Source organism: Bactrocera tryoni, chromosome 4, assembly GCF_016617805.1.
Source record: "Bactrocera tryoni isolate S06 chromosome 4, CSIRO_BtryS06_freeze2, whole genome shotgun sequence".
Lineage (NCBI taxonomy): Eukaryota > Metazoa > Arthropoda > Insecta > Diptera > Tephritidae > Bactrocera > Bactrocera tryoni.
Window position 1 is genome coordinate 38,615,200 of NC_052502.1, and position 27,520 is coordinate 38,642,719.

General features: G+C 35.8%; 1 protein-coding gene across 1 annotated transcript; it reads right to left on the minus strand.

Moving 5' to 3' along the window:
- Positions 1–1,559: 1,559 nt before the first annotated feature.
- LOC120773769 (E3 ubiquitin-protein ligase HUWE1) lies at positions 1,560–25,884 on the minus strand. The gene is made up of 12 exons (XM_040102847.1): positions 25,443–25,884; positions 21,091–21,330; positions 20,816–21,037; positions 19,441–19,712; positions 18,924–19,381; positions 8,754–18,788; positions 7,929–8,333; positions 7,399–7,587; positions 7,013–7,334; positions 6,769–6,934; positions 6,495–6,685; positions 1,560–1,839 (listed from the first exon to the last, which is right to left on the minus strand). The coding sequence occupies exons 1-12, from the start codon at positions 25,707–25,709 to the stop codon at positions 1,737–1,739; spliced, it is 12,870 nt and encodes a 4,289-aa protein (XP_039958781.1). The 5' UTR covers positions 25,710–25,884; the 3' UTR covers positions 1,560–1,736.
- Positions 25,885–27,520: the final 1,636 nt, after the last annotated feature.

Sequence of the window (27,520 nt, forward strand, 5' to 3'; positions counted from 1 at the left end):
TTCTCCAAATTTAAAGAAATTGAAGCAGAAGTACCGCACTGCGGACTTCAGTCTCCGGCCAAGAACACGCACAGGATCACAACCCTTAGTCGGTACAATTCACTTTCTGTGCTTCAATTAGCTGCATATTTAAATATATTTTCTTAAATCTATTGCGGAGCGGGAACATGCCACCTTTTTTAAGATTTTCAAACCACAGATGCATTAGGAAGTGAAATTCGCTGTTTTAAATACCAATTCCGTATCGGCATTTTAGTTTGTCGCTATTTTGATTTTTCGGTGTTCTGATTTGTCGGTTTTTTGATTTAGCTGCATTTTTAAATTTTGTCGGTATTTTGATGTGTCGGCATTGTGAATTTCGATATTTTTAGTGTATCCCCGATAAAATATTTGTCACATGTCCGCATTTTGAGTTTTCGGTATTCTGATTTGTCGGTATTTTGATGTGTCGGCATTTTGAACTTCGGTATTGTACGTTCGCCTTCGGCCTCTGCCCACGAACACGCTCAGGATCATAACCCTTAATCGGTAGAATTCGCATTTTGATTGTCGGAATTATAAATTTCGAGATTTTGATTGTCGGCATTACGTTATACACCCATTTAAATTTCGTAGGCATTCTGATGTGTCGGCATTTTGAACTTCAGTATTTTAAGTGTATCCATAAAAAGGATTATAAACATAGAGAATAAAGGAAAAGTATATATCGTCACCTAAAATGCAAAATAACGTATCATCAAAAAATTCGAAATTGAGTGGCTTATTGATTACGCTTCACTACTTCAAATTACATACATAATATTACATATGTTCAATATTTTCAGATTCTGCGGTCAGATATAAACCAGTTTTAACTAATATTAAAATTTTGTTTAACTTATGTTCCATTTTATTTCGTGTTTCATTGATGCCACTGTAAATTTCCGAAAATGTTGTTATGTTATTTTGCATTTTAGGTGACGATATACAGATGAAGGCTCAAGACCACCATATCACTGAATCATACATCATCTCATCATCATTTGATAATTTAAGAATACATCCCTCCAGACGGCGTTTATGGCATCAGTTAATGTTTACTCTCTTACGGTTAGCCATATTTATATTCACGGAAATGCTTTCAAGTCATGGCATTCCATGCGAATACTTTACGTTTGTTGTTACAGGATAGTTTTATAATTTTAAGCGTTTTAAATATTCAGCTTCACGAAAACCTTTTTGCATATGTCAGCAAATGATTTTTTTTGGATTTGAATGCAATTTTATAGTCAAAATAGTGGGAATTAGTAGCTTAATTATTCATCAGTCCGCTCTACGGATTTTATTTGGTGTATCTTTTTATATTTCCCCTTATTATTTAAAAAAAATTTGCGATTTTGCTTTATGAAAAGCTGCTGACGGCAACCCGAGTTTAAATTTTTTAAAATCACTACTACTACACTATACTACTTCGAACCATTTGGCAGCATTATTTAAATTTGTGACAAAAATCGTGAGATAAAACATAAAGAAATGGAAACAATGACGTTCATTAGAATTCAATAATAAAACAAAGCAAATAACGCTTTGCCGGCCAATTTTATAAACACCTAATCTGATTTTTATTTGGAATCATAATATGTATGAAGGGTACACAAATATAAGTCAATACACCATTTACCTAATTTGCGACCTCCTTGACAAAATGTGATATTATTTTAAAATATTTATTTAATTTTGTTAAGTTTCATTTATATTTATGCAAAGCCAAATCCCTCCGAGCACTCATGAATGGCTTTAAGCAGGCTGCTTCGTAATTTTTCATATGACTTGTACATAGGCAAATCCAACTGGTTAAAGCTGAAAAAAAAAACAAAATAGTATTAAGTCAGATTATAAAAATTAATTATAGAAGTCTTCCATGTAAAAAACGTATACTTCCTAAAAATATGGATATCACTTCTTAAAAAAAGTTTCTTTATAAGTTTAATAAACGTCTATAAAGATTGGTCATATACCGAAAAATTTTTATTTAATTTTTTAATTTTTGCTTTTAGTTAATTTATTTTTAGAAACTGCTAAGCAGTTTATTTATATAATATTTTTATAGTGACTGACAAAGAAATTCAGACACGAACGTATGTTATTAGTGAATATTCTAATAAAGATAAAATGAGATATTAAACCCCTGTGATAGAAGTTGTTGCATTAAACCTTTTATTGGAGATTTTTTTTAATATTTTTCAAAACCCGTGACTTTTAAGCAAACCGAATTAACAACCAAGGATAAAGCATTTTTGAACTTTAAAAAGCATTAAAAGACTACCATGTGCCTTAATACTCGAATAATTAACTTTAAACAATTGGAGAATGTTTTATGTTCTAATTAATACAATATTAACCTTTTTGGAGTAAAAGCGGAAGAGTATCAACAAATTGTAGACCTTGATCGTTGGCGAAAGTGTTATCTATCATTTTGCAAAAACCATTCCATCTGGTTGTTTTACTTTACAGTATAATCAAACATATGTAAATAAAGTTATCAGAATACAACTTTGCATTAATAGTGCTCTGGAGGTATTTAATCTTACGCCAAAAACGTGTGTAGAGGTCAAGAGTTGCAACTCAGAATTATATTTCCACCGAACATATAAATACGGATCATATCAGCTTGGAGTAAACAAATGACGGTTCAGTATATCATTAATTGCCCTTTAGCGACTGTTTAAGCACAAAAATAAAAATACCCACTGAGACTTATGTAACCTTACATTTTGAAAATATTTTTTATTTTTTTGTGAAAAAAGTAAATCCATGCTTCTTTTTTCGTTTCGTTATTACGATTAAAAGAATTTCAGTTGAGCTTCCATAACTCGAAATTCTATAAATTGAAGTTCTGCATAACTCGAACTCTTGAATTGGCAATAGCGTTTAGAAGTCAAATTTCATACAAATTTCCTTGCATCAAACTTCTTTAGCTTGAAGTTCTCCATAACTCTAACTCTTGAATAGGCAATAGAAGTAAAATTTTATACAAATTTACTTCCATAAATCGAACTTTTAAATTGGCACATGATTCTCTTAGTCGCACTTTTCGGGGAAGTCCCACTTTGTAAACAGTTGCTCATATAGAAGTAGCTACGTGTATTTATTCCTTCAAATGTTAGTATTACAGATTATAATGAGGTGGACAATGAGGTTTGCTTAGTCGGATTTATAACAGATAATATTATAGAACTGAATATTTCAACCGACCGAACGATTATGGCTTCTAGCGCTATGGAAAACAAAGAGGATCCTGAAGAAGAAATTATTCAACAGCAATCCAAAAATAATGTAACGGTCAATACAAAGCACTAAAGAGATTAGTTTATCGTTTCACTAAAACAAACAAGCAAAAAGTATTTGTTCAGCCAAAAATACATGTTTTATGTACATAGGCACTATATGCGAAGTAAATAAATAAAACTGTGTATCTATCTATTTTTACAGCTTTTTAAAAAATTTTATGCTATGATGAAAACTTTAATATCTCGAAGCCTCTCTAACTTAAACTTTTTTGTCGATTATGGTGGTTCAAGTTAAGAAAGTTTAACTGTATGTTGAACCATAAATACATTCATTTTATTGTTTTTAAATTTCGGGCAGAGCATATTTGCTTCAGCGGCATGACCATGCGTGATATCATTTCGTCGCTATCTCGACTGAACGATAGGAATTGTACTAAGAAATGCCGACCACTGCCCTTGAAGAGGTGGACTATGAACTACATGAGCGGTCGACAATCATTGCACGATATTGACGCCGGGCAATGGAATCGATGTGCATGTGCTTAAAAGTACAAAAGACTTTTCTCGCTTCGCTTTTGGAAGACATCTTTGGTACAACAGTTGGAAAATTCAGCCTCCATGGCGAAACCTCTCCAAGAAAATTTATCAAGCTACTTGACTGTCTCCGGATAGCAAAGTTCAAAACTATATCGATCATATTATGATAGATGGTCGATATGTCTCCATTGTCTTGTCTTACAGCAAAGCTCGCCGTCAACAAACACAGGGAAGAAGACATTATGAAATTGTTCTTACATTATGAAATTGAGAATTATATTAATTGGGAAAAAAGTAACATATTTGGATGTGCGATTCTGCAATATGTAAAGATTGTTTTTAAACATGTAGTTGTCAAAAAGAAATAAACCGCAATAATGGGCCGAATATTCTCTTTCTTTGCGTCAACGTCAGGGTCTGATGAATTAATAAATAAAGGCTATATAGCGTTCCCCATTAACTGTAATATTTCATTTTTGAAGAAATATAGACCAATGACTTTCTCTGCCTATAGAGCAATCCAAATAGTGACTTTTCGAGGATGTAACGGCGTATCAACAATAGCTTATGGTTTATCAGCATTCCATTTTTTTTATTGACGTACCCATTTTTTACCCTGAGCTTCATCGCTGAACAAAATTTTCTTGTGAAAGTCGGGATCGGTGGACATCTCGTTTTGGAATCATACACCGAACGTGCGACGCAAACCATGTTCTGCAAAATCTTTCATAAAGCATGGTTACAGCTCTAATCATTGAAACTAAGTTAATAGTTAAATACTTTAAAGTTATTGTTCTAGCCTAATTATGATGAATGGCTATATACATATATAAGAGAACTGTTCTAGTGTATTTTCATCATAAAAATCCATATTCAATATCAATAGTAAGCATGTTAGGAGCAATGCCTTCACACAAAGTTTCATCCAGTTTATACGGTTTACCATTGTTTCAGTTTGCGGAAGGCCGTTGAAGCCATTGTACTAGAAAACGCAGATAACAACCCTGAGTTGACATTTTTGGGAAGCACTCTTCAAAATATTTGGAAGCTTTGCTAAAATTTTTGACAGAAATCGTAAAATGCAACACAAGATTAATTAGAATTTAAAACAGTTATGTTTAGTAGAATAAAATTAATGTAAAGTAGTCAAAAAGTTTCCATTTTTTAATATTTGTTAGGGTCGCAAAAATTTAATTTAATTGAATTTTTTGTTTCGAGTAATTGGTGAAATAAGTCTATTTAAAGTGAAAACGATGGTAAAGCAGAAAATAGACATTATTAAGTTTAAAAAGCAACAAAAATATGTAAGAACTGACAGTGTTCTCCGCCAGCCAGGAAGCGGACGTCAAAGTAAGACGTTATGTAATGCGAATATCTTTGAGGGACTGTTTTAAAACTGCTCCAGAAATGGGTGGAGAGCTTCAGCTCATGCTCACCAAATAAAACTAAACAGTTGAACTGTGAAAGATATTTTGGGGATTGAGTCTCTTTAATGGCCCGGAAATAGTCCTGCTCTCAACCGTATTGAGAACTTGTGATTTGTTTTTTTCTTTTATTTAAAGGCATAACTTGGATTGAACTTAAAAAGTAGTATTAGCTCGACAGGGCTTAATTTGATTAATCTTTATTAAAAGATATCATGTAAACATTACAATGCCAAAACGGCCTTTTTCATGATCGAGAGTGTAAGCGACTGACAAATATCAGTTTTTCGATTTTGACATTTCTACATCCTATAGGGTGTATAATAATTGATTACAGATTCTAAGAGGTCGAATAAATTGCCTGGGATAGGGCCCATGTGTAGAAATTCACGCAAGTGAGGAAAGTTTTCTAACCGCCACTCACTTGGGAGTGGTCAATAACGATTCCTTTACTTATGGCTCAAGCAGCTCACGACTTTCGGTCTTAGACCAAGTATACCGTGGGTAGCCAAAAAACATGAAGGCGAATTAAAATGAGAAGGCGAAACATCCCCTCAGCAGGGTTGTGTGCTGGGTTTGGGACCCGCCACGTAAAAAACCCCACCAATGAAAAGGAACAACGGTCTCGGTTAAGTGACCCCCCTTTTGACGACGACCCCTGCAAACGTATTAAGGATTACGATTTGAGGGCATGTACCTGGAATGTCCGGTCCCTTAATTGGTAAGGTACCAGTGCCCGGCTGGTTGATGTCCTCGTTAGAGTAAAGGCTGACATCACCGCCGTCCAAGAAATGTGAGGGACGGGATAAGGACTGAGGCGAATGGGGCCTTGTGGTACCGTAAATTCGTATGGGATTCGCTGTGGGAGAGAGACACCGTCCCTGCATACCTACTGACATTCACCCCGGTGGATGAACGTCCAGCCACTATCCGCATCAAAGCGAAGTTCTTCAACATATCGCTGATTTGTGCCCATGCCCCGACGGATGGGAAGGACGATGTGACCAAGGAAAGCCACCAACCAGATTGATCATGTTGTGATAGATGGAAGACACGTCACAGTAGTAAATAAAAACTCTGGTATAAATTGTCTCGGGCCAAATTCAAATTGTTGGTGGCTACAAACTCATAACTCTTTAAGGTCTTAAATTATATGTTTTTTATATCACGCACATGTTTGTATGATTGTCGTATACGAATAAGACAATCATGACAAAAAGGATAACTAAGCCATATTAACATATTAAATATAAAATGTTCTTACCAAGTATGTGCACACGGTAATCTATCCGTCGATCGGTCATCGCGATGTATTTGGAACCTTTGAATACCATTCATTCCCTCTAGGGATCCGAAACCTTGGAGAGGAACTTTTGATGTACCAGTAACGAACTGTAAAAATTTAGCTCGATCAGCTTGGTCGAAACTGCGTAAAGCTCTCCAAAACCATTGTATCTGTAAGAAGAGAAGTCAATCGTTAAAAAAAATAATAATATTTTATAAGATGAATAATTTTATCTGGCAAAATTTATTTTTACCTGTAAAGATTTGGATGTATACTTGTGGTATTCTGTGTTTGCTCTAAGGTCCTCAATATCAATGTCAGGTAATCCAGATATCAGTAATTCAAGTTCTTGTTCGTTAAATATTGAAATTAGATGTTTTGGTATAATGTCGTAAAAACCTTCTAGAAAGGCATCTAACCTGTAAGTTGTAGTGAAAGTGGAAAGCAAAGTATTATTGGTTTTTAACTTAAATGCTTTTAATATATCTCAAACATACTGTTGACGAATCGAACCACTCATTTTTAATTGACAAACTAATTGGACGTAATCGAATTTGTTTTCTTCAGTCACAGCGATATTACGTCCATTTGGAATAAGATCCCGGACTTGGGTAACACCAAACTCTTGTATCTCTGTAGAAAATGTAAGTTCATAGCCCAAAGTTGAAATATCATTCTTCATAAGATAATCCAAGCCCTTATAAAATTCATAATCTTGCGACTCCATGTCAGTATATTTCACTTGTTTTCCGAGGATATGTTTATAAAATGATCGAGTAAAGTAGCACTCTAGTAACTTATTATCATGTATTGCCTTTGCTACAATAAATAGAATTTATTTATTACAATTCATTCTAATAAAATTTGCAAAAAAAAATAGTACCTATTACACGTCCGACAAACTTGAAGTAACTCAAATGGTTTGGATTAGCATGACTCGACGGATTTATCATATAAGTAACTCTGTCTCCCGGCGAAACACAAAATAAAGCATACATGGGGTTGAAGATTTCTCTTGAAATTATAACGTACCATTCCCTTAGAAGACCACCAGCATCCTGACCTTCTTCATCTATGAAATACATAAAAATATATTAAATTTATTAGGGTTGCGTGACTAATAATATTTGTTTAATGTACCAAACTATTAATTACAACTGATCTACATTTAAGTCGAACACAATTTTACATTCGATTTTATGTATGTATACTGTATTTTAAAATATTAATGAATAATAAAAATGGCAACAGAGTAAATATTAACAAAAGCGAAATATAATTAAGTGAAGATCGTTTCAATTAGCACTTTCGAAAATTAAATACAAGCAATTCACAACCCCTGTATCGAGGAAATAAACAATACCCCTGCTTTCATACTTCGGTCATAGAAATAAGTTTTAATAAATTACCAACCTTCGAAAACTATGTAAAAACGATTTTTCCATTCTTCTGGTCCTAAACGATATAATACTCGGAATGAATCTTCAAATACTGTAACTCGACGTACGCTAACGGTGTTCTCTTCGCGGCGTACACCTTCATCGATGCGTTCAAGCTCAGTTTGAAAAAATTTCCTTTTCACATCAAAATCAAGTATACGTGTATGATCGACTAAAACAGCAAAAGGTCCATCCGATAAATGAATCGGAGATTGACGAAGAATTTGATTTAGCACAGTTCGATGTTTTTCTGCAAAAAGCAAAAAATTCTCCTTGTCTAGTCGTTGCTGAACTTCCAATGAGTTTGTGCGTATGCAAGACTTTCGTATATTATCTAAGAACTCGAACGAACCAATTGAATCTTGTATGTCTGTTGAATCTAAAAATAAATACATTGGAGAAAGTTAAATAGTATTTCTACATGAAAAAATATATATTAAGTGGAAAATCATAAAAAAAAAACTATTTAGAAACTCTAGAGTCGTAGTTTTATTAAGGAAACAAAAATATTTTATTAAATGTTTTTAATTTGATTTTTGACTGTATAGATATCTAATATATCTGATATTATAAATGCTTGAGGTGAACCGAACAAATTTTTAGTTTCCCTTTTCGGATAACTGCATGATGCACAACAATACGATTTTGCACGATTGATTTGTGTGCTGATTTAAAACATATGATGTGAAATTAAAGTGTTGGTAAAAACTTATAAAAGCTGTGGATTACATATCATCATCATTATCTAATTATGAATATTTACATAAAATTAATATATAACAAAATAAATTTTACGAACCTGTTTTATCAGTGCTGTCGGAAGCTGAAACGGCGTGGTTGGTATTTGCTTCTTCTATTACTTCCAAGGTAGAATTTTGGGTTTCAAGGTTGGAAATGTTTTTTTTCTCACTTTTTTTGTTAGTGGCATGTATTAGGAAAAATGCTTCCACAGTGGGTTGCAATACAAGAACTGCATACTCGTCTTTTGACTCTTCTAAAGCTACTAAACATTCACTTAATGTGTTCCAAAGATCTTGCAGAGATATTATCTGACTTAGAGTCGGCTTTTTATTCGCTGGATTCATACCTACAGGATCTTCCGAGTAGAAAATCTCACGAACTTGTATGAATATCTTAAGAGTTTTCAAAAAATACAATTGAGCTGAAGAAGGTGAAAGCAATTTTTTGATAGACGGTAGTTGCAATTCACATGAAGGCTTAAAATTGCTCGGTGCCGAAATAATTACGTTTTCTGATGTAAACCGGTCTTGCATTATTCCCTCCAGTACAACTTTATTTTGAATTGCTGTTTCACATTTTGTTTCATTATCGACCTTATTTTGAACTTTGTAGGAGCGAATTTCATCGAGTAAATTTTGTATGGCTAAACGAACTTCTTTTGCCAATCCAAATACTGCTGAGGATAAATACTCCAAAAATATTGCATTAGAAGCGTGAGAACATTGGCTCAAATTAACAATTAGTTTTGAAATATTATCAAGCCCATCGACGGTGCCGCATTGATGAGTTAGTACTTCAGTAACCAACTGCAGTTGTGAAAAATTTTTTGAATACAGTTTACTTTTTGCACGATAACCGGTAGTGTATAACTTAGTTTCAGCGTCAATAGATGATTCATCTCTATGTTTTAACTCAACATTAGTTGCATTACTTTGACCCTTTTCTTCCATATCAGAAGGTTTATTACCTAACTTGCTGTCGTCCAAATCACTCTCCTTGGGGAGTTCCCCACTAAGACTAGCTAATAATTTAACAAGCATATCTGTAAGTTGGGGAGATCGGCAAATAACTTTGTAAGGTAACATTTCAAGTAACTTCGAGAATGGAGTGTCATTAAATGATTGAAATTCGACACTCGGCTCCTCCCACTCCCACCGAGGATAAGAAGTAAGTGGAAAATCTTGCATATTCGTAAGTCTTTGTGGTGTAAGCAAATCGATTTTTAAAAGAACATCCCAAAATTGTTTGGTGTTTGTGTTATATGTAGTCTTTTTAAGTTGCTTGCTTTTCACCCCATACGCATTATTTTTGTGTCCACGATTTGCTGCGGCTTTTGAAGTTGATGGGCCTTCATCTAATTTCAAATCTGAAACCTTATGAGTTGGTTTAGTAATGTTCAAAGCACTATTGCGCTGCATATTTGATTCTATTATGAGAGCCTCCCGGTTCGCTTCTGAAGTATTTCCAGTAGATATATTCATATTTCTGTTATTTTCTTTCGATTCAGTAGCTGGATCAGTTTTTCTCTTTTGTTCGTGTTTAAATGGAACAAAACTGCGTGGAAAATGCCTTGCTAAAACAAAAAGTAAATCTAAGCAGTTTTTAACAACCATTTGAGCTGCTTGTGGATTTATGCTAATATTATATTTTGTAGTTGAATTGCTCTCAATATTTTTCTGTGTTATTTCATTAATAATGAAAACATTCGATTTGTAACCAAAAGCTGCATCTATGCGCAGTTTAAGCCAGTTGGGTTTAACAATTAGTCCATCTGATTCGTTCGTTTTGTCTTCATTTGTTTTTTGTATAATGCTTATTAAAGACTGTATAATCCAGGATCTCGTCGGAGCATGATAGCACAAATTACGTATAACGCGATGAAAACGAGTGTAATTAATTTTAGTGTCTTCTGTAAATAAAAATAGAAGAATTGTTGCTAAACAATCTGGATCAAGCAAATTATTATCATCCTCCATGAAGAGTAGTGCTATAGGCTTGCCATGAATTTGTTGCTGATGCTGATGTACAATTGTTGTATGCTGGTGATGTTGAGATTGCTGAGTGCGGTCTGCTTCATACCATATTGTATCATAGTTCGAATGCCATCGCGAGTCATCAGTTAGATTTTGTAAAGAGGATGGAAACCGTCGAAGTACATGTGGCGTATCTATATTTGGACCGTTTCGACTCTCCCAATCGCGCCGCAGATATTGAGCTTCAGCAGCCAAATCTGGAGGCAAACTTGCAATTTGTGATTCTTCCATATCAGTAAGAATTGCTCGACGTAATGACTCAGGTAAATTTTGGAAAAACGCCGCTGTATCAACGGGATCATCGGGATTGGCTGCCGAAGCAGCCTGGCGTTGTTGTTCAATTCTCTGTTGCATTAAAACCTCAGTCTGAATATTTGGTGGTAACGCAGCCAAAAATTCTGGATTAACTTCTATTAAAGAATCATGTGCGACTTGAATTGCATTTTGTTGTGCTCGTTGGCGTATGCGTTGCATTCTTAAATGCTCATTTATAACTTCCTCACGCATTTCAGCGGGCAATGCAGCTAAAAATGATGGATCCACACCCTCCGGAACTTGTAGATCTCCCAATGCAGCTCGAACTTCAGCATTCATTCCAGAAGGTGCAGCCTCTGAAACAGCTTCAATATCATCCGACCGATGGTCTTGAACCGCTGGCACAGAAAGTTCTTGATTTACGGCACTCACTAGCCTAATATCTTCTTCTTCAATATTTTCAGTTGCTACATCTTCTGACCTATTCGTTGTGAAATGTTGTGATGCTTGAGTCATTATATTATCCACGTTTTCGCTATTTGATGGCTCCAACACTGTGCGCATTTCAAAGCCAGGTGGTATTTCAAAAGCCGTGTTAATTTCTTCTCCCAAATTTGTTGGGTTAGTATTTGAACTACTTTCATCCTGTTCATCCTCGAAATCATCTTCAACATTCTCAAGAGTTTCACCCTCATTCGTTACCAGTATTGTTGGGTTTTCTTCTTCACTCGAATATTCCACTTCACCGGCACCATCATTTGATATTTGATCCTGCTGTTCCTGTATATCAGTAGATAAAGCAGTACTTTCATTTCTTTCTGTTATATTTTCATTAGCCGACGAGGTATTTTCAGATCCACTATTTAAATTAGTTGTCTGTTGAATGAATACAGGTATAGCACTGCGGCGATTAGGAGAATTGTAAGTGGTAGTGGATATTGGTTGATCCATAGATTTGGTTTTTTGATTGTCTTTGAATGCTCTTATTAAGAACGGAATTAGAAGATGGGCAATATATAAACAAGCATCTGTTTGTGACTCCAAGTCCAAATGCTTAGCTTCCTCGAGCCACCAATGTAAACTATCTTGATTAAATATATCAAGTTGCCCTTCTTCGGTCGGATTATTAAATGATGGCATTAAAGTGCAATACTGTTGATCGAGCAAAATTAAACGTCTAGTAGATTCACGCCTTTGAATCAAACTTCCTATTGGTGTAGTTTGGCTATTTGTTGATCCAACGTATACTGTGCTGGTATTATTTTGACTTCGCTCATGATTGGTGGTTGAAGCACTTTCTAATTCAGTATTTGTAACAAAATTTAAATCTGCCCTAGTCGGACCGAGCCTCGGTGCTACCCAAACAGATGAAGGATTTGTTCTCACTGAGCTTTCTTCTGCATTGGTCAGATTATTATCGGCAAAGGATTGGTCAACCATATTACTAACCACATTTGAGGACGGTTGTACGTTATCCTGATCGGATAATAACAAAATATCATTTTGATTTTCCAAACGAGCTCCCCGAATTTCGGGGGAATTCATCATTCTATTTTCGGTATTAAGATTACTGTCAGCACTAGTTACTTGCTCACTAATTCTTGCGCTAACTTCTGAAACTTCATCATCAGCGTCAGATCCGTTGACCACTTGTTCGCCGCTCCTACCACTTACTTCTGAAGCCTCATCATCGGCATCATTTGACGCGGTTTCTGAAGATTCGGGCTCATAAATATGATCGAAAACTTCAATAAACTGGCGGGTCTCTTCATCGGCATCTGTTTCGCTATGATCTTCAACGTCTTCTTCATTACCATCCTCATCTTCGTCATCATCCTCATCATCGTCATTTCGTTCATTTTCTGTAGAAGCGTTTGAGTCTGATTCAGATTCACTTGTACTAACATCCCCCAGATTAGTGGAGTTATCTACAACAGTTGCAACAAGTTCAGATGAAGTTGATGCGCCATCACTACCACCATTTCCTCCATTTTCTGTATTTGCACCTTGATTGCCATCTGATCGGCTATTTCTTGTGTCCATTCTATTTCCATCTGCAGGGCCATTATTAGAATCAGAACTTCTGCCTAAAAATGCTACATGTCCATTTTGCAATAGATCATCCCATAGTTGATCAAAATTAATTTGGGGTCGCAAATTTGTTGAAGCTAAAAGTTGTGATTCTCGTACATTTTCTGCAGTGTCTTCATTACTGGTGGACATGGAGTTGGTTGGTTCTTCTGAATCTAAGAATATATCTTCGCCATTCAAAATAAAATCGAACGCCTGTCTACGATCAGATAAAACGTTCCGAATAATATCACGAAGCACATGTTCACTACCTACAGATCCAGAGTTTTCATTAGAGATACGTGATGTTATCCTTGGATATAAACGGCGATTCATAACAGCGTTGTTGCCATTTGGTGGAGTACCAAAAAATATTTTTCTGGAAGATAGAGTACCAGGTGTAATAGTAAGTCTCAACAAAATTTCCATTGGACGTAAAGTTGAATGTACTGTAGTTAGAGTGTTAGAATTAGACAAATCTTTATATTGCGCTAATTTTGCCAAATCAGTCATTATTCCTTGCTTCAGCAAAATTCTATACATATTATTACGTTGTAAATGCACTTTACTCGACAGCATTGGACTTTCAATCATTATGGGAATCAAACCAATAAGAACTTGCAAACGAACATGTTTTTCTGTGTAGCTAGGTTCAGTTAGTGTTCGAACAATCGCTTCATGAAGTTCTTCAACCAATTTCGCTTGAACTGTTGGCTGACTAACGCAATCTGACAAAGAAGAAAGTAGAACTCTTGACATCATACTCACTTCTGGATCTTGTTGGCGCTTAGTTATTGGTAAAAAGTGATCTAGAATAAATGAGATGCATGTCTGTGGCTTTTTAATTAGTGGGCTGTCGGACGGCGTATATATGTATTCGATAATAATTTTCGGCACTAGACACTGATAGGATCTAACTGCGTCTGCTAATATTTTTAATAAAGTCGAACGCGGTAATATTGGTTTCTGGTGCGTATGACTTGTAGATGGTATATGCCAACTGCAGCAGCAAGGATTTACATCAATATTTTCTGCATGTTTTTTAGCCGAAGATATTTTAGGTTGAGAATTATCTAATTGAATATGTGAAGTCTCCGCCATCCTTGTGTTACTATCATCACAATCATCTGTTGTGGACAATCCGCCATAATGTTCACAAGGTTGAATTATTGCTCTCAATATATCTTTTACTGTTTCTTCTGAGGCTTCATCAATTTTCAAAACATTGTTAGTGATGGTGTCACTGGGTTTATTTTGAGTTTGACTCTTTATAAGGAATCTTGAATCATCTATAGGAAAATTCGAACTCAAAGCATTATCAGCTTGTAACGACTGTTTTGCCGCCAAAAGAAATATCTTCGGATGTCTTGCCACCGCAGATGATACTTGCGTCAGAAAATATACCAGATCGCGATGTCCAACTGGCACAGTTGGCGAAGAACGTATAGTCAAAATTCTTTCAATGGAATCTTGTAAAATTGAGGGAGCTTCGAGAACATGCCGTATTATAACGATAGCATAAGTGGGAAACTCCATCATTCCACATGCTTGACGCATCTTAAGTAATAGTGATATTCCACCATTTTTATAGAAGGCCTTTGCATTCTCATAATCTTTAGTTAAGCGAGCACAAAGTTTCATAATGGAAATCTTTGTTTCGAAATCTACCAAAAATTCAGGTCTTAATAAGTGAACAAGACAGGCAATGATATCAACACAATTTTCGCGGGATAATCCAACCTTTTCTTCATGGAGAATAATCTTTTTGTTATGTTTGGAAAACCCAGATGTTCCTTTTTTTGTGGTTGATTTTGTGGTGTTTTTACCCTTCATTTTCTTTTGTCCTAATGGAGTACATTCTTGTAATTGCGTCGCGCATGTTTGTGGCGAATCCTTTTCATTGGTCTGAACAATGTTTTCCTCATTATCACAATCTTTTTTAGCCTGCGATAAACCGGTTAATGAACGAAGACAAATCAGTTCATCTTTATAAATTACACCTTCACCACCAGGTTTTGATCTTACGCTGCGAGTAAGAATACTATCTGTTTTGATATTGGTATTTCCATTTTTGAGTGAGCTTATAGCTTCCGATATTTTCAAGTCTGGTAACACTGAGCGATGGCTTCCTGAAGCTTCGCTCACTTGAGTCATATAATTAAAATTAACAGTATATCGCTGACGTCCTATGTGAATCACTTGAGACTTTTCACCCATTGCAAAAGCATTTTTAAGTAAATTATTATTCGTTTCTGTATATGAGTTCCATTTGCCCGTCGAAACATCATACCACCTCCATTTATCTGTGCATACGGCTCGCATATTTTCCCTACGTTGCAATATTATGCAAACGTTATCAATTGCGTCAACGAATTCTATGAAGTTCTGCAACCATTGAGGAGCTTGGGGCTTAACACCTATTAATGTCTGTTCATTCAATAAAGCTTCAGTCTCATAGAGTAGATTGACTATAATATGCATGAATTTTTCATGGGAGACTATAGCACAAAACTCCTTCCTAATATCACTATAATTTTCATCTAACAGTATTGTTGAGACTTTAAGGCGTATTAAAAGTTTTGTCGATATTTCCCCAAAGAAAATATTTTCCAATTCAGATGTATTCGTAATTTTTTCGTTTTTTATAACGTTAGTTATTTGCTCCATACATTCGGTTACACCATTTACAAGATTCATAATGAATTCTCGTTTATTTTGTTGATTATTCTGTCGGTATAGCGCAGATAAAAGCTCTGTACCAGTATTAACAGTTTCAGGCAAATATTCCATAAATGCAAATACTCTTTCAAATACATCATTGCAAAACTGATTAAATATTTCATTTGGTACAATTTGAACATTATGAAAACCTCCATATTGTTTAAACTTCAAATTTCCTTTCGTATCACTTGTTCGGTTGAAACCTGAAGTTGATGCCGAATCTGTGTCAATGTCCATGTCGGTGCCATCTTGTTGAGAGTTAAGTTGATTTGAAATACTTTGAGTATTTTGAATTTCAGTAGTTGTTGCTTCTGGATGATTCAACAGGAACTCTGTTGCTTGTTCAAGTGAACGCGTATTTCTTAGGGCATCCATAACGTGTTGTGGGCCAAATCCCATGTCGGTCAATACTTTGAAATGGTTAGCATTTAAAAATCCTTCTTCTGTAGACTTTTCAGTTTTCTTCCGTTGTTTAAGTAGTTTATCCGCATTTTGAATCTCATCTAAACGTGCTTTATAACGGTTGGATATCATATTGTGTGATTTTATAATATGCTTCAATATCGCCATAATAGTTTCCGTTATAGATACTCCATAATTAGGAATAGGTTTACGTTTCCAAATGCGCCTCACAACATGCATGGCAAGTTGATGCATTTGGATTAAGTAAAATATTGGTTCGAAGTCAATAGTATCTGAACTATGACTACCTTTTGTTGACAAAGCATAAGGTGAATCAAGTATTCCTCTGGGATTTACCATTTTTTCAAGCAACTGTAGCCAGGCATCTATAAATTCTCCGGTGCCTGCAGGGTATTCGTTGGTATCACTCGGCATATTTTGTAAAATATTATTTAATAACAAACAATTCTCAAAGCCAAAAGTATTCGAACTATTATCTAGAGATAAAGCCCAATAGAACATATCAAAAAATGCCCCTAAGCCATTTTCTTCACAAAATTGAGAGATCATTAAGTGGAAACAGCTTCGTTTGTCATCAAAAAGCATTGGACCAGTAAATCCCACAGAACATATAAGAAATGTAAGTTTTAACTTTGGTGCAGGTTTTGTTACGTTATTTTCATGGCTGAAGCCATTTACTAGAATTGAGCTCAGAACCCGAGCAATTTCCTTAGCGTCCGCTGTTGGAATCTTACTGTTTACAGTATTTGATGAATAGTCATTGTTCCGCCGTTGCCGAGCTTGAGGTGTACCAACGGAAAGTTTTACTAAGGTTCCAAAAAGTTCGGCTAATGCACGTCCTAGCCGAGAAGAAGCTGCCAACAATGACTTTATATAACGCAGCTGATCATCCGCTTTTATTTTAAACTTAATGGAACTCAATTTCTTCATTGCCAAATCGTCCTTGTCAGCACCCACTGTTGGCTCGGGAATAGCTGTGTCATATAATCCAGTTTCATTTATTTCATCGGAGCACAGGCTTAACAAAATGGTACTCTCCCACACCAAAGAAATATAAAGACGGACTAAACTTTGCAAGAGTTGTAAGCCAGTACCGGAATTGTTACCCCAACGACTTAGTAGAGTTAGCCGCATTTCACTCGAAGCGTTACGACATAAATGAACTAGAAGAACCACATATCCATGAACTGAGCTCATATTGTGTAAGAGAGGTGTGTAATCAGCTGTGGAAAAGCCATCATCTAATTTGGGACATGCCATTAACTCACGCAAAAGTATACTTTCTCCGGGAAAATTAAAATTCGATATAAGCGGTTGCAAATTGTTTGTTATTTTTGATAATTCTTCGAGTGCTATATCTATTACTGTCGTCTCATGTGCTAAATTCAAAATAGATTTACACACATTGGCAACTGCTTGTGCTGTTGTAGATACAGGTGAATCAATTGGTAAGTTTGGCAATGACAGCAAACGTAGTAGTGGTTGTAAGCCGCCATGCATTACGAACTCTCTACAATGATCCCCATTTGAGCTATTGCTGAATATCGCATCAATAAATTTCATAACATTTAATATGTAGTCGATTAAAGGAATAGCTTCACGTTCATGATTTAATCGGATTTGCACTTGTTGTTCTATATTTCTATTTTGCCGGTGTTGCTGTTGCTGTGACGCAGAAGACATTTCATCATCATCTTCATCGTCTTCCCCACTGCTATCATTCTCATTGCACCTTAATTCCAGGTTGTTCTCATTACTAGGAGTTTGTTGGTTAGTTGGGTTGATCGTATTGGCAATAGAAGAGCTATTATCCTTATGCGCTCTCCAGCAAACATATTTCGCATCAGATCCAAATCGAACTAAATCATGAAGTAATCGTACGATGGCTTCTATTGCATCTGTACGTAAATAGGGATGATGCTTCATGAGGTCATCCATGGCATTACCTAAATTCGTAGAAGTGTCACCTAATGGGTCTGACGACCGGCGCCTTCGCATAGCTACTAAATAATCTGGCGACAACAATACCCTCAGGAATTTATCAAATGGATCATAAGACATGAATTCCATTAGGCCACGTTCATTTAGGCAAAGGGCTGAGAATATATTCGGTAAAGAACCCAATATTTCCCTTGTGGCTGGTACTTCTTTTTGTAGCAACGAACGAAGGATTATATTTGTGAGACCCGTTTCTTGTAAAGATGATAATAAAGATGGTTCATTGAAAACATAAACCGTAACAACATCTGTAGCTAACAAAAATAATGACGGCCCGTAATACTCAGCATTTGATATTATGTGCTGTAAAGATTTTGGCAAGGAACTTTCCATTATATTTCGCATACCATTAAAATGAGCATGGTCTTGAATCGATTTTTTCAGAAAGTTAAGCATAGATTTCAATAAGGCTGCTCTTTGAGTAACACATGCCATTTTTTTGCCGTCTTGCTCTGTTACCGGTGATTGTGACGCCGACTTTTCATTCAAGACTCTACTATACTTTCGGGTGTCTCGTTGAAGTTCACTCCTTCCAACATAAGCTTCATTATCTTCGAACGTTTCTGGTGGTGCATTATCCCCATTTCCTTGATCTGAAGATAAAAAACCATCAAAAAATCGTGATTAAAGAAATGGCATGTTCTAATTATTAAATTTTCAATGAAGTTTTATGACGGATGAAAAAAAATGTTGTTTTGTATGCTATACACCACAGTACCAACTATTACCATTTGAAATTTGCTCCATATCGTCTATAAATTCCACTTTTATTTCCAAATTATCTAAAGCATCTCTGCAGCAATTAATTTCTTTTTCCATGCGGTCAATAAATATATTAAGGCCATTACATTGATGAAATTTGCTGATGTCGATATTGGTAATTAAATCAATGACCCGAACAGCTCGTGTAACAAAGGTTATGTGTTCTAAATCGACTCCGGGCCAATTAATTACTTGTAGCAAAGATTTCATCATACCACTTTTCACTAAAGCATGACCACCTGCTTCATAACTGGCTAAATGATAAAGTAGACTAAACAATGAGGTGGCCAGAACCAGTGGATATTTTTCGCAAATTCCTTCGTTCGTCAAGCTTATTATACAATCGCGGACTAAAAGTGGTAAAATGCCTCCTTGACGTTCTGCTCCTGTATATTGTATTATTTTTGCCAGCCTAGAACCTGGTCTAAAAGAAAAACATCCTTAAATTATTATAATAATAATTAATGAAAGAAAGATACAAACCTTGGTACATTAGGATTTCGGTCGAAGTGCAACATAGACGTTAATGTTCTTAGAACGGCAGCACGAATTTCAACTAAGTATACATCCTCTTTATCTATTAATTCGCACAGTTCTTCACCAAAGCCGGAATATAGAATTCTCTCAACATTGTCTTGTAAAGCATTAGAGTAAATCAGTACCGAGATTGCTTGAAGACGGGCTTGAACAAACTGGAGACGTAACTTTTGATCTTTAAAACCAGATACAAGACGAATCCTATGTGCAATTCGCATCTACAAGTATAGGATTTTTGCTATTTCAGTTTTTTGTTCTGATTTTACTTAATTTTTTATACTTATCTCGATCGATTTTTTTGATTTTGTTATATGTATTATTTACTATAATATATAACAGTCTTTATATTAACAATTTTTATTTCTTAATATTAAAAAAAAGAAAGTGTCAACTTAAAAACAACTCAAGTATATCCCACATTGCTTCGAGACCTCACAAACAACTGATTAATAGATTAATATAACTATTTTAGGTATTCTACTCCTCCACAATCAATCACATGAATTTCGTGAATATACAATAGAAACACACATTTATCTGCGCTTTTTTGTATAACCGGCTATTAGTTTTTCTTTTTTTTTTAAATGTACGGAAAAAGCGATGATTCTAAGTTGCAATCGATTTGAAGGACCCGAAATAATATGTCTCTATTCTTAAATAAGTAGACAGTATAGCTGAACTTTTTTAGCGTGTAATCGCCTTTTTGTAGTTTGTCACGTAGCAGTTATGTAGGGGTGATAGAAATTATTATCCGATTTCATCCATTTCATATTGTATGAAGATATGCTAAAGTAATATCGTAAATTTGGTTGATACATATATGGAGCTTTAGTGTTTTGAGAGATAAGTACATGCATTAAAAGTATTACTGGTCACCCACTCCTCAAAAATATTTCAAATCACAAATGCCTTCTATACATAGTTTCATCAAATGATATCAAATTTTACTCAATTAAGTAAAGTTTTCCCCTGCATGGACGGACGAAGGCACATACATTGGGAATTCAACTCTTATCGACATCCTAAACATAACTTCATTTGCAACAAGTTGCGAGAGCAAAAAAATCTAGATTAATATTTTCTTTAACTAACAAAATCAATTATGTTTCAATCGAAATATCTGCATTCAGAGAGTCTACTTAATACAACTTGGCTAAATGAAGTGATATAATAAGAGGAAAGACCACAATAGATAACATGTCGCAGTGTCATTCTGTTATAATATAATCCAAGCTAATATATGTACCTGCATAGGATATTAATTTTTGTACAGACATCGAAATAACCCATTTTTTTTTTTTTTTTTTTAATTTCCACTTACCTTAACTGTCTCCGATGGGTTTTTCATATGACCACAGATCGCTTTCACCACTTCTGAGATGGGTAAGCCCTTGCATGTATTCACCATATCAGGTATCTCCAGTAAAACTACTTGACCGTTTTCATCTGAGTATTCAATTGAAAGTTGATATAAAAACTCCAGTTTAGGTTTTCTAATGCAACAATCAATTAAAGCCAAACCATAATTTGGATCTCCCCAGCGCTGTAAATAAATTTGAGTGAAGTATGAGATCTAAAAAAAATAAGGAATTGTACCTCAGCAATATTATAAAGTTTCGTCAAAAGCATATCCTTCTTTTCCAGTGATAACCGCGGTATGAAATTACTTCTTTTAGAGAACATGTACAGCAAATTCAGAACTGCCAATACAATATCCATATTCTGAGAAGACAGCAATTGGGTCAAATGTTCTACCGAATTATAAAGATGTCTTGAAAACGAGTGTTCAATCAATAAAGTAGTAAAATTCAAAACCAGAAGTAACAGACGAACATCCTGAAACCATTTATAAAAGTGATTATTAAAATTTATTAAAGAAATGTGAGTCTACAAATTTTTAATACTAGAACAAATTTTGAGTTAAACGAACCATTCCGCCGTATATGTCATGATTTCAATTCGCATTCCAGCACATTTGATCTAACAGACTCACTCTTTACCACTAAAAAAATTATTTTATCTACTCTTAACAACAAGTGGTTGGGCGGGAGGAGGGTAATCGTTGGGTATTATTATTAAAAAATATGTTTTATATTTATATATAATATATTTCTTAAATACTAAATAAATTCTTCTCCACTTAATACAAACACAAATTTTTTTAAAATAATCATATATGGATTGGTTTTATATGAAAATATTAATGAAAACATGTTTATGAAAATTTTCCGGTTATGAGAGCACTTATAACCGGTGCTGTGCATATTGCAGAATTTCACTGTACCCACACATATTTTAAGGACACATTGTAAATTTTTGGATTAAAAATATTTAATATTTTTGAGTTACACGCAATCTCCGACGCGCTAAAAAGAGGTTCTTTACTGCTGGAATGATTCTAAAACTAGAAAACATCATTGTTTACCAGAAGACATTGTCCGTAACTACTGTCCAAAAACATTGATAAAATAGCGATATTTTATAAAATAATGTTGAATTTTACCCACAATTTTGGTCGATTTGGGTCCGCCAAAATTGGATTTTTGATCAGATCAAAAAACAACAAAAAAAGAATGATCGCATCACTTCTCCGAGTTACCAAGTAAAAACTCAAGAAAATTTGGAAAATATAGTTTTGAGAAAAAAAACGCGTTTAAAGAGAAACTAATGGGGAGATTGAACAGAGTTATCTACTATGGAAGGCTGTAATCAAAAAACAATTTTTAAAATTATAACATATCGAAATAAGAAAACTTTCTTTTTTTACCTTCACACTAAGTACGCCCTTAAATCAATTAACAATACACAATTTGTAAAAATCGCCAAATTTTAACAACTCTGAAACTTGAATATTTAGGTAGTTGACTGGTTTCGATGTTGTTTTTTTAACGGAGTATCAATCCCCGTTGGGATAGTAAGGGTTATCCATGTTGTCGTCGACGTCATCTAACGGGAGGCCCAAGAAACGTGCTGTTTCGTCGGGGTCGGACCAAAGGGAAACGGGTTTGGGTTGGCAGGGCATGCAATGAGGTGACCAGTGTCATGCGGAGACTCATTGCATGCAGAACATATATTGGATATGTCTGAGTGAGGAAACGAAAAAAGTAGGAAACTCCCTCTGGTGGCTGTGGGAGTTTCGAGATGTAGAAGTTAAAAAAGTAGCGGGGAGAGGACACCACTCTGCGGAACCCCCTGTTTAATTCTTCTCAGTTTGGATGTTTCACCTCGAAACAGTACGGATGATTGACGACCGTTCAGGTAGTTAATGGTCCACCTCTTTAACCCTGGAGGAAGCGTGGTTTTCTCCATGTCCTGCAATAGCGTTGTGTGGTTGACTGTGTCAAAAGCTTTTGACAAGTCCAACGCTACGAGGATCGTTCTCTCGCAGGGTGGTTTCTAGTTGAGGCCACGAACTATCTGAGCGTTTATGACGCTAAGTGCTGTGGTGGTGCTGTGCACTTTTCGGAATCCATGCTGGTGGCTGGCTAGGCTCAGATGGTAAGTGAAGGTCGGGAGTACCAAGGCTTTAAGTGTCTTCACTACTGGGGAGAGGAGAGTTATCGGACGATAGGACTCCCCTTTGTTGGCGAGTTTCCCAGGTTTCAGTAGTGGGACCTCTCTTCCGACTTTCCACACATCGGGTATTTGAAGAGGGGTCAGCAACAAGTAGAGGACCTTGGTAAGATAGCTTACTCCCGTCGAGCCTAGATGCTTTAGCATAAGCATGTTGATCCTATCAGGGCCAATGGATTTAGAAGATTTCGATATGTTGATGACATTCTGAACCTCCTCATCGGTGAAAGTAAATGTCGCGCAGTCGCATTTTGCGCAGCCGTCGGTTAACACATCGCTTGGTTTTGTCTACCGAGGGTGCAGTGTAAATTGTTAGCTAAAATAGCTCGCGCACTTCTTCGGGTCCGAAGAGGAACGACCATTGAATTGAACTTCAACTCCGTCGTCATGTCTCTTCGGGATAGACAAAGCCTTGATAGTAGCCCAAAGCTTACTCACACCGGTGGAGAGGTTGCAGGACTTCAGGTGCTCTATCCATTTCGTCCGCTTATGATATTTTACCAATCCCCGAATCTCCAAATTGGTATCTATGCGTGGATCCCCGGGATTACCTAAAACGGCTGCTTCGGCTGGGAAATTGGGGCGGAGTCCCGCTATTCTTCCAGACGGGATGAAGCGAGTGGTAGCTGCTGTGATCACATTGCGGAATTGACGTTCGGCAACGGATACGTCCATAGGAATGGGTAAAGCGTTGAAGGTGCTCTTAGTAAATTCTGTGAAGCCGACCCAGTTAGCTTTGTTAAAGTTAACGAAGGTACGATTGTCCACAGAAACAAAATCGGGAGATTTCTGGATCGAGATAATTATATGCAGATGGTCTGATGCGAGAGTTACCATTGGTCGCCAGGTTATGCTATTTATCAGACCACCATTAGCAATGGTAATATCCGGATCGGTAATATCCGAATCCGTAATATCCGGCGAGCTATTACAGGTGCCCATAACTCTGGTGGGGGCTTCGTCATTCATTGTGCAGAATCGTTTGACAGGCAGGAATGCCAAAGATAATGGTGCGCGAACCCTTTATTGGGGTAGGTCCACATACCATAAAGGAGCCACTCCGCAAGGAAGAAGGAGTAGGCAGGCTACTGGTCGCATGGTATACCGGCCACTGCAAATTGAATAGGCATCTGTACAACATGGGCCAATCCTCTTGCGCTAACTGCCGGTTCTGCGACTTGGAGCCTGAAACCCCGGAGCACCTGCTGATCGACTGCACAATCAAAGCAGTTTTAATTTTCGAAATGAAAGAGTACCGAAACTGTCTATTATTTTGTCCAGTGTATATCTTATAGCATTCACATAGATGCATAACTAAATCAGATCTTGTTGTTGTAACGCTTATCTAGTTCCCATTAGGGTGGTAAGGTTAAGATAAGTCCTCAACGAGGCCACTCAACGGTAAACCCAGAAACGTGCTCTTTCGACGGAGTAGGAAAAAAGGGAGAGGGGTGTCAGATGTTTTAGGGGTAGCTGGTCATGCAGACATTCATTGCATTCTGGACATACTATATATGTATTTGATATGTTGAGTTAACTCTGGATAAGTACGAGTTTAACTTGCTACCGTATCCAACATGAATCTGCACAAGTGCAACTTTCCATACTCGTGTGAACTCGAGCTTGTCGTCTGCAATGGGTGGTGATTTGATAGTCACGGTGAAGGTGTTTAGGGCTCCACTGTGAGTGGTGGTCAGTGTTTGTCTGAAATCCGATGTCTGCCCGGCGTATTGTTTTATGTCGTCGACTTAGTTAAGGATTTATTTAAAAAACAAACACATTTAATTTATATTTTTCATATATACATTTCAATGTATACAGTGTAATTAAATATATGTATATTTATTTTAAAAAAATGTGTGCAAAGTGTGTAATACTTATTGAAATAGCAAGCAATACCTTTTAAGTTTTTAACTTTAAATAGAAATATCTTGAAAACTATGTAAACATATATAAATTACTTTAAGAATGCTTTCTGGCGCTGGAACAACAATGCGTGAAAACATAGAATACACATTTCTGTAGCTGCGATGAGGTATAAAATTAATTAAACATAGATGTTATTCCGAAATTAAACAAACAGTGAACTAAAACAGTAATCACATATATATCGCACTGCTCCACAAAAGGAACTACAAAGCATTGATGTAACTAATAACATTAATAGTTCATTTCTAAATAACTTTCTATGATATTGATGAAATGGATAAAATACTATAACTAGACACGAAAATAGTTTTAACTATTTCGCCTGCAATTTTTAATTATCAAGAAAACAAAGATTTTATACACAAAAACAATGTTATATTGGTCAATATGGAATAAATCAAACAGAATTCATTATTCTGTAATACATAAGTGTTTATAATAAATACCTCTTTGGAAAATTTTAGATCGCAATATAACATGAACTCATTATCATCCACCTGCCTTGCACCTTCCTCTAAAATTTTGTCAAAACGATCCAAAATATGAGTCCAGTGGTATAGTTCACACTTTCCATATGTCCAAACTGTCACTGTTTCAAGAAACCGGGAAATATCAACTTTACTGCGACATTTAGTTAATTGATCTATGAGCAATCTGCATTCTGGCGTAAGCTCCGACGAACTCTTTTTCATTTTACTTGTATCAACTTTCATGGTTATAGTTTTTTAACAATTTTACTGCCCAATCTTAGTAATTCACCATTACATATCATTATTATGAAAACACAATAGCAGGACCATAAAATTCAGCACTTTTACTTGGATTCCCTAATTATTATTACAAATACTATCCAATCCAAAAACCGTAGACAATAAAGAAAAACAAAACAAGGAGCTGCCACCTCTCTTATTAATCAATCTTTTTAGTGATTGTTCACACTTTCACCAATGCCCCTATCTTATAATTAACAATTTGTTACAAGTCGTTTAGACCATTGTAAAGGTTTAAAGGAAACAAATTATCAACTACTGTCAAAGAAATTACCTGATCACAATAATTCGTTTTTCCGAAAAAAGAATTTTAAATAAAGGAACTGTAACAGACACACTTTTCCTGTGGAAATGTATATTTAATATACAATTATAATAAAACCTTAAACGTTTTTGTGACGATAGTTGTTCTAGTTATTTGACCCTAAGTTATATACATACTACATCCTAAATAAATCAATATATGCAATGCTATATCCCCGGCAAATAATTCAAATTATTGTGAATTGGCACACCTTCTGCATACATTTTTAACAAAAAAAACTGTAACAAATCTTTATAATTTAAATAGAAATTATAAAATCTATTTAAAACTTACCTTCCTCAAAAATTTAACGACGTAATATGTCTTTATGTAAAATGACAGCTAAAACAGGGTTGCAATTAAATTTTTGCGTAACATTGCACGCAAATATACATGGGTTTTGGTCTGACATTATTTACAGCCATTGCAAATAATTTTCTGCGTGTGTTTGTTGTTGTGCCGGCGCACCAAGAGGAAATATATGCAATTCTTGCACCGTGCAAGGGTTTTGCAAGAGCAAGCGAATACCCCTAATTTGTTTGAGCGATTTTAATTTACTGTGTACTTCGTGGAAAGCTCTGCAGTTAGTCATAGTTTAACAAATTTCTCAAACAAATTATGTAGTTGCGTCTGAACCAAATAAATCTAATTCCGAATAAATTTGGTAATTGCTTAGATTTACTATACGTTGATACCTCTTCAAAATGTTTCATTTCATTCTTGACGATTTAGTTAGAGATGTCCAAACGAATATGCGGAATCAAATAGCGGGAGATTTCAATGCCTAGGCTTTCGACTGGGGAAGTAGAAAAACAAATCAACGTGGAAATGCCTTGCTCAAAGCATTGTCGGCCGTAGATTTTCACACTTTTCTAACAGATCAGGCTTTCCTTCAGTCATCGGTCTAAGTAGTTTAGCAGTACCCTATGGCTGCAAATACATTTTCACTGGCATCTACGAAGATATGAGATGGAACTATTTTAACTGACACGTTTTGTGTTTTCTAGCATTATAACAGAATACTGCAGCAGAGTTTCACGTAGAATTTAATCGAGTACTTCCGCTTTAACGAACGCTGCATTTTCGGCTTACACGTCTCACAGAAACACGTCGCGCGAAAATTTGTCCTCACTCTCCAGGTGCCCGGAGACAACTGACCGGCCGCTCGATCGTTAGCTAGGAACGCCCTCTACCGAATCCAGTCGGTGCGCGCATGCTCCGAAGTGCAGTCGCGGCGGAAGAAAATCAGTCTTGGATGGTACTTTCAAACTGTGATCCCTGGTCGGTCGTGATTCGTAACGGTACTCTGTAGAGGCATATCCATTCTGCAAAAGATGTGAGAGCGACGCACAGCGGCCTGATGAAACTACCAATGATTGTCAAGCAATTATAATACCCTCTTGGATATACGTATAGTGCAGTGATGCATATAGTAGACAGAGATTTGTTT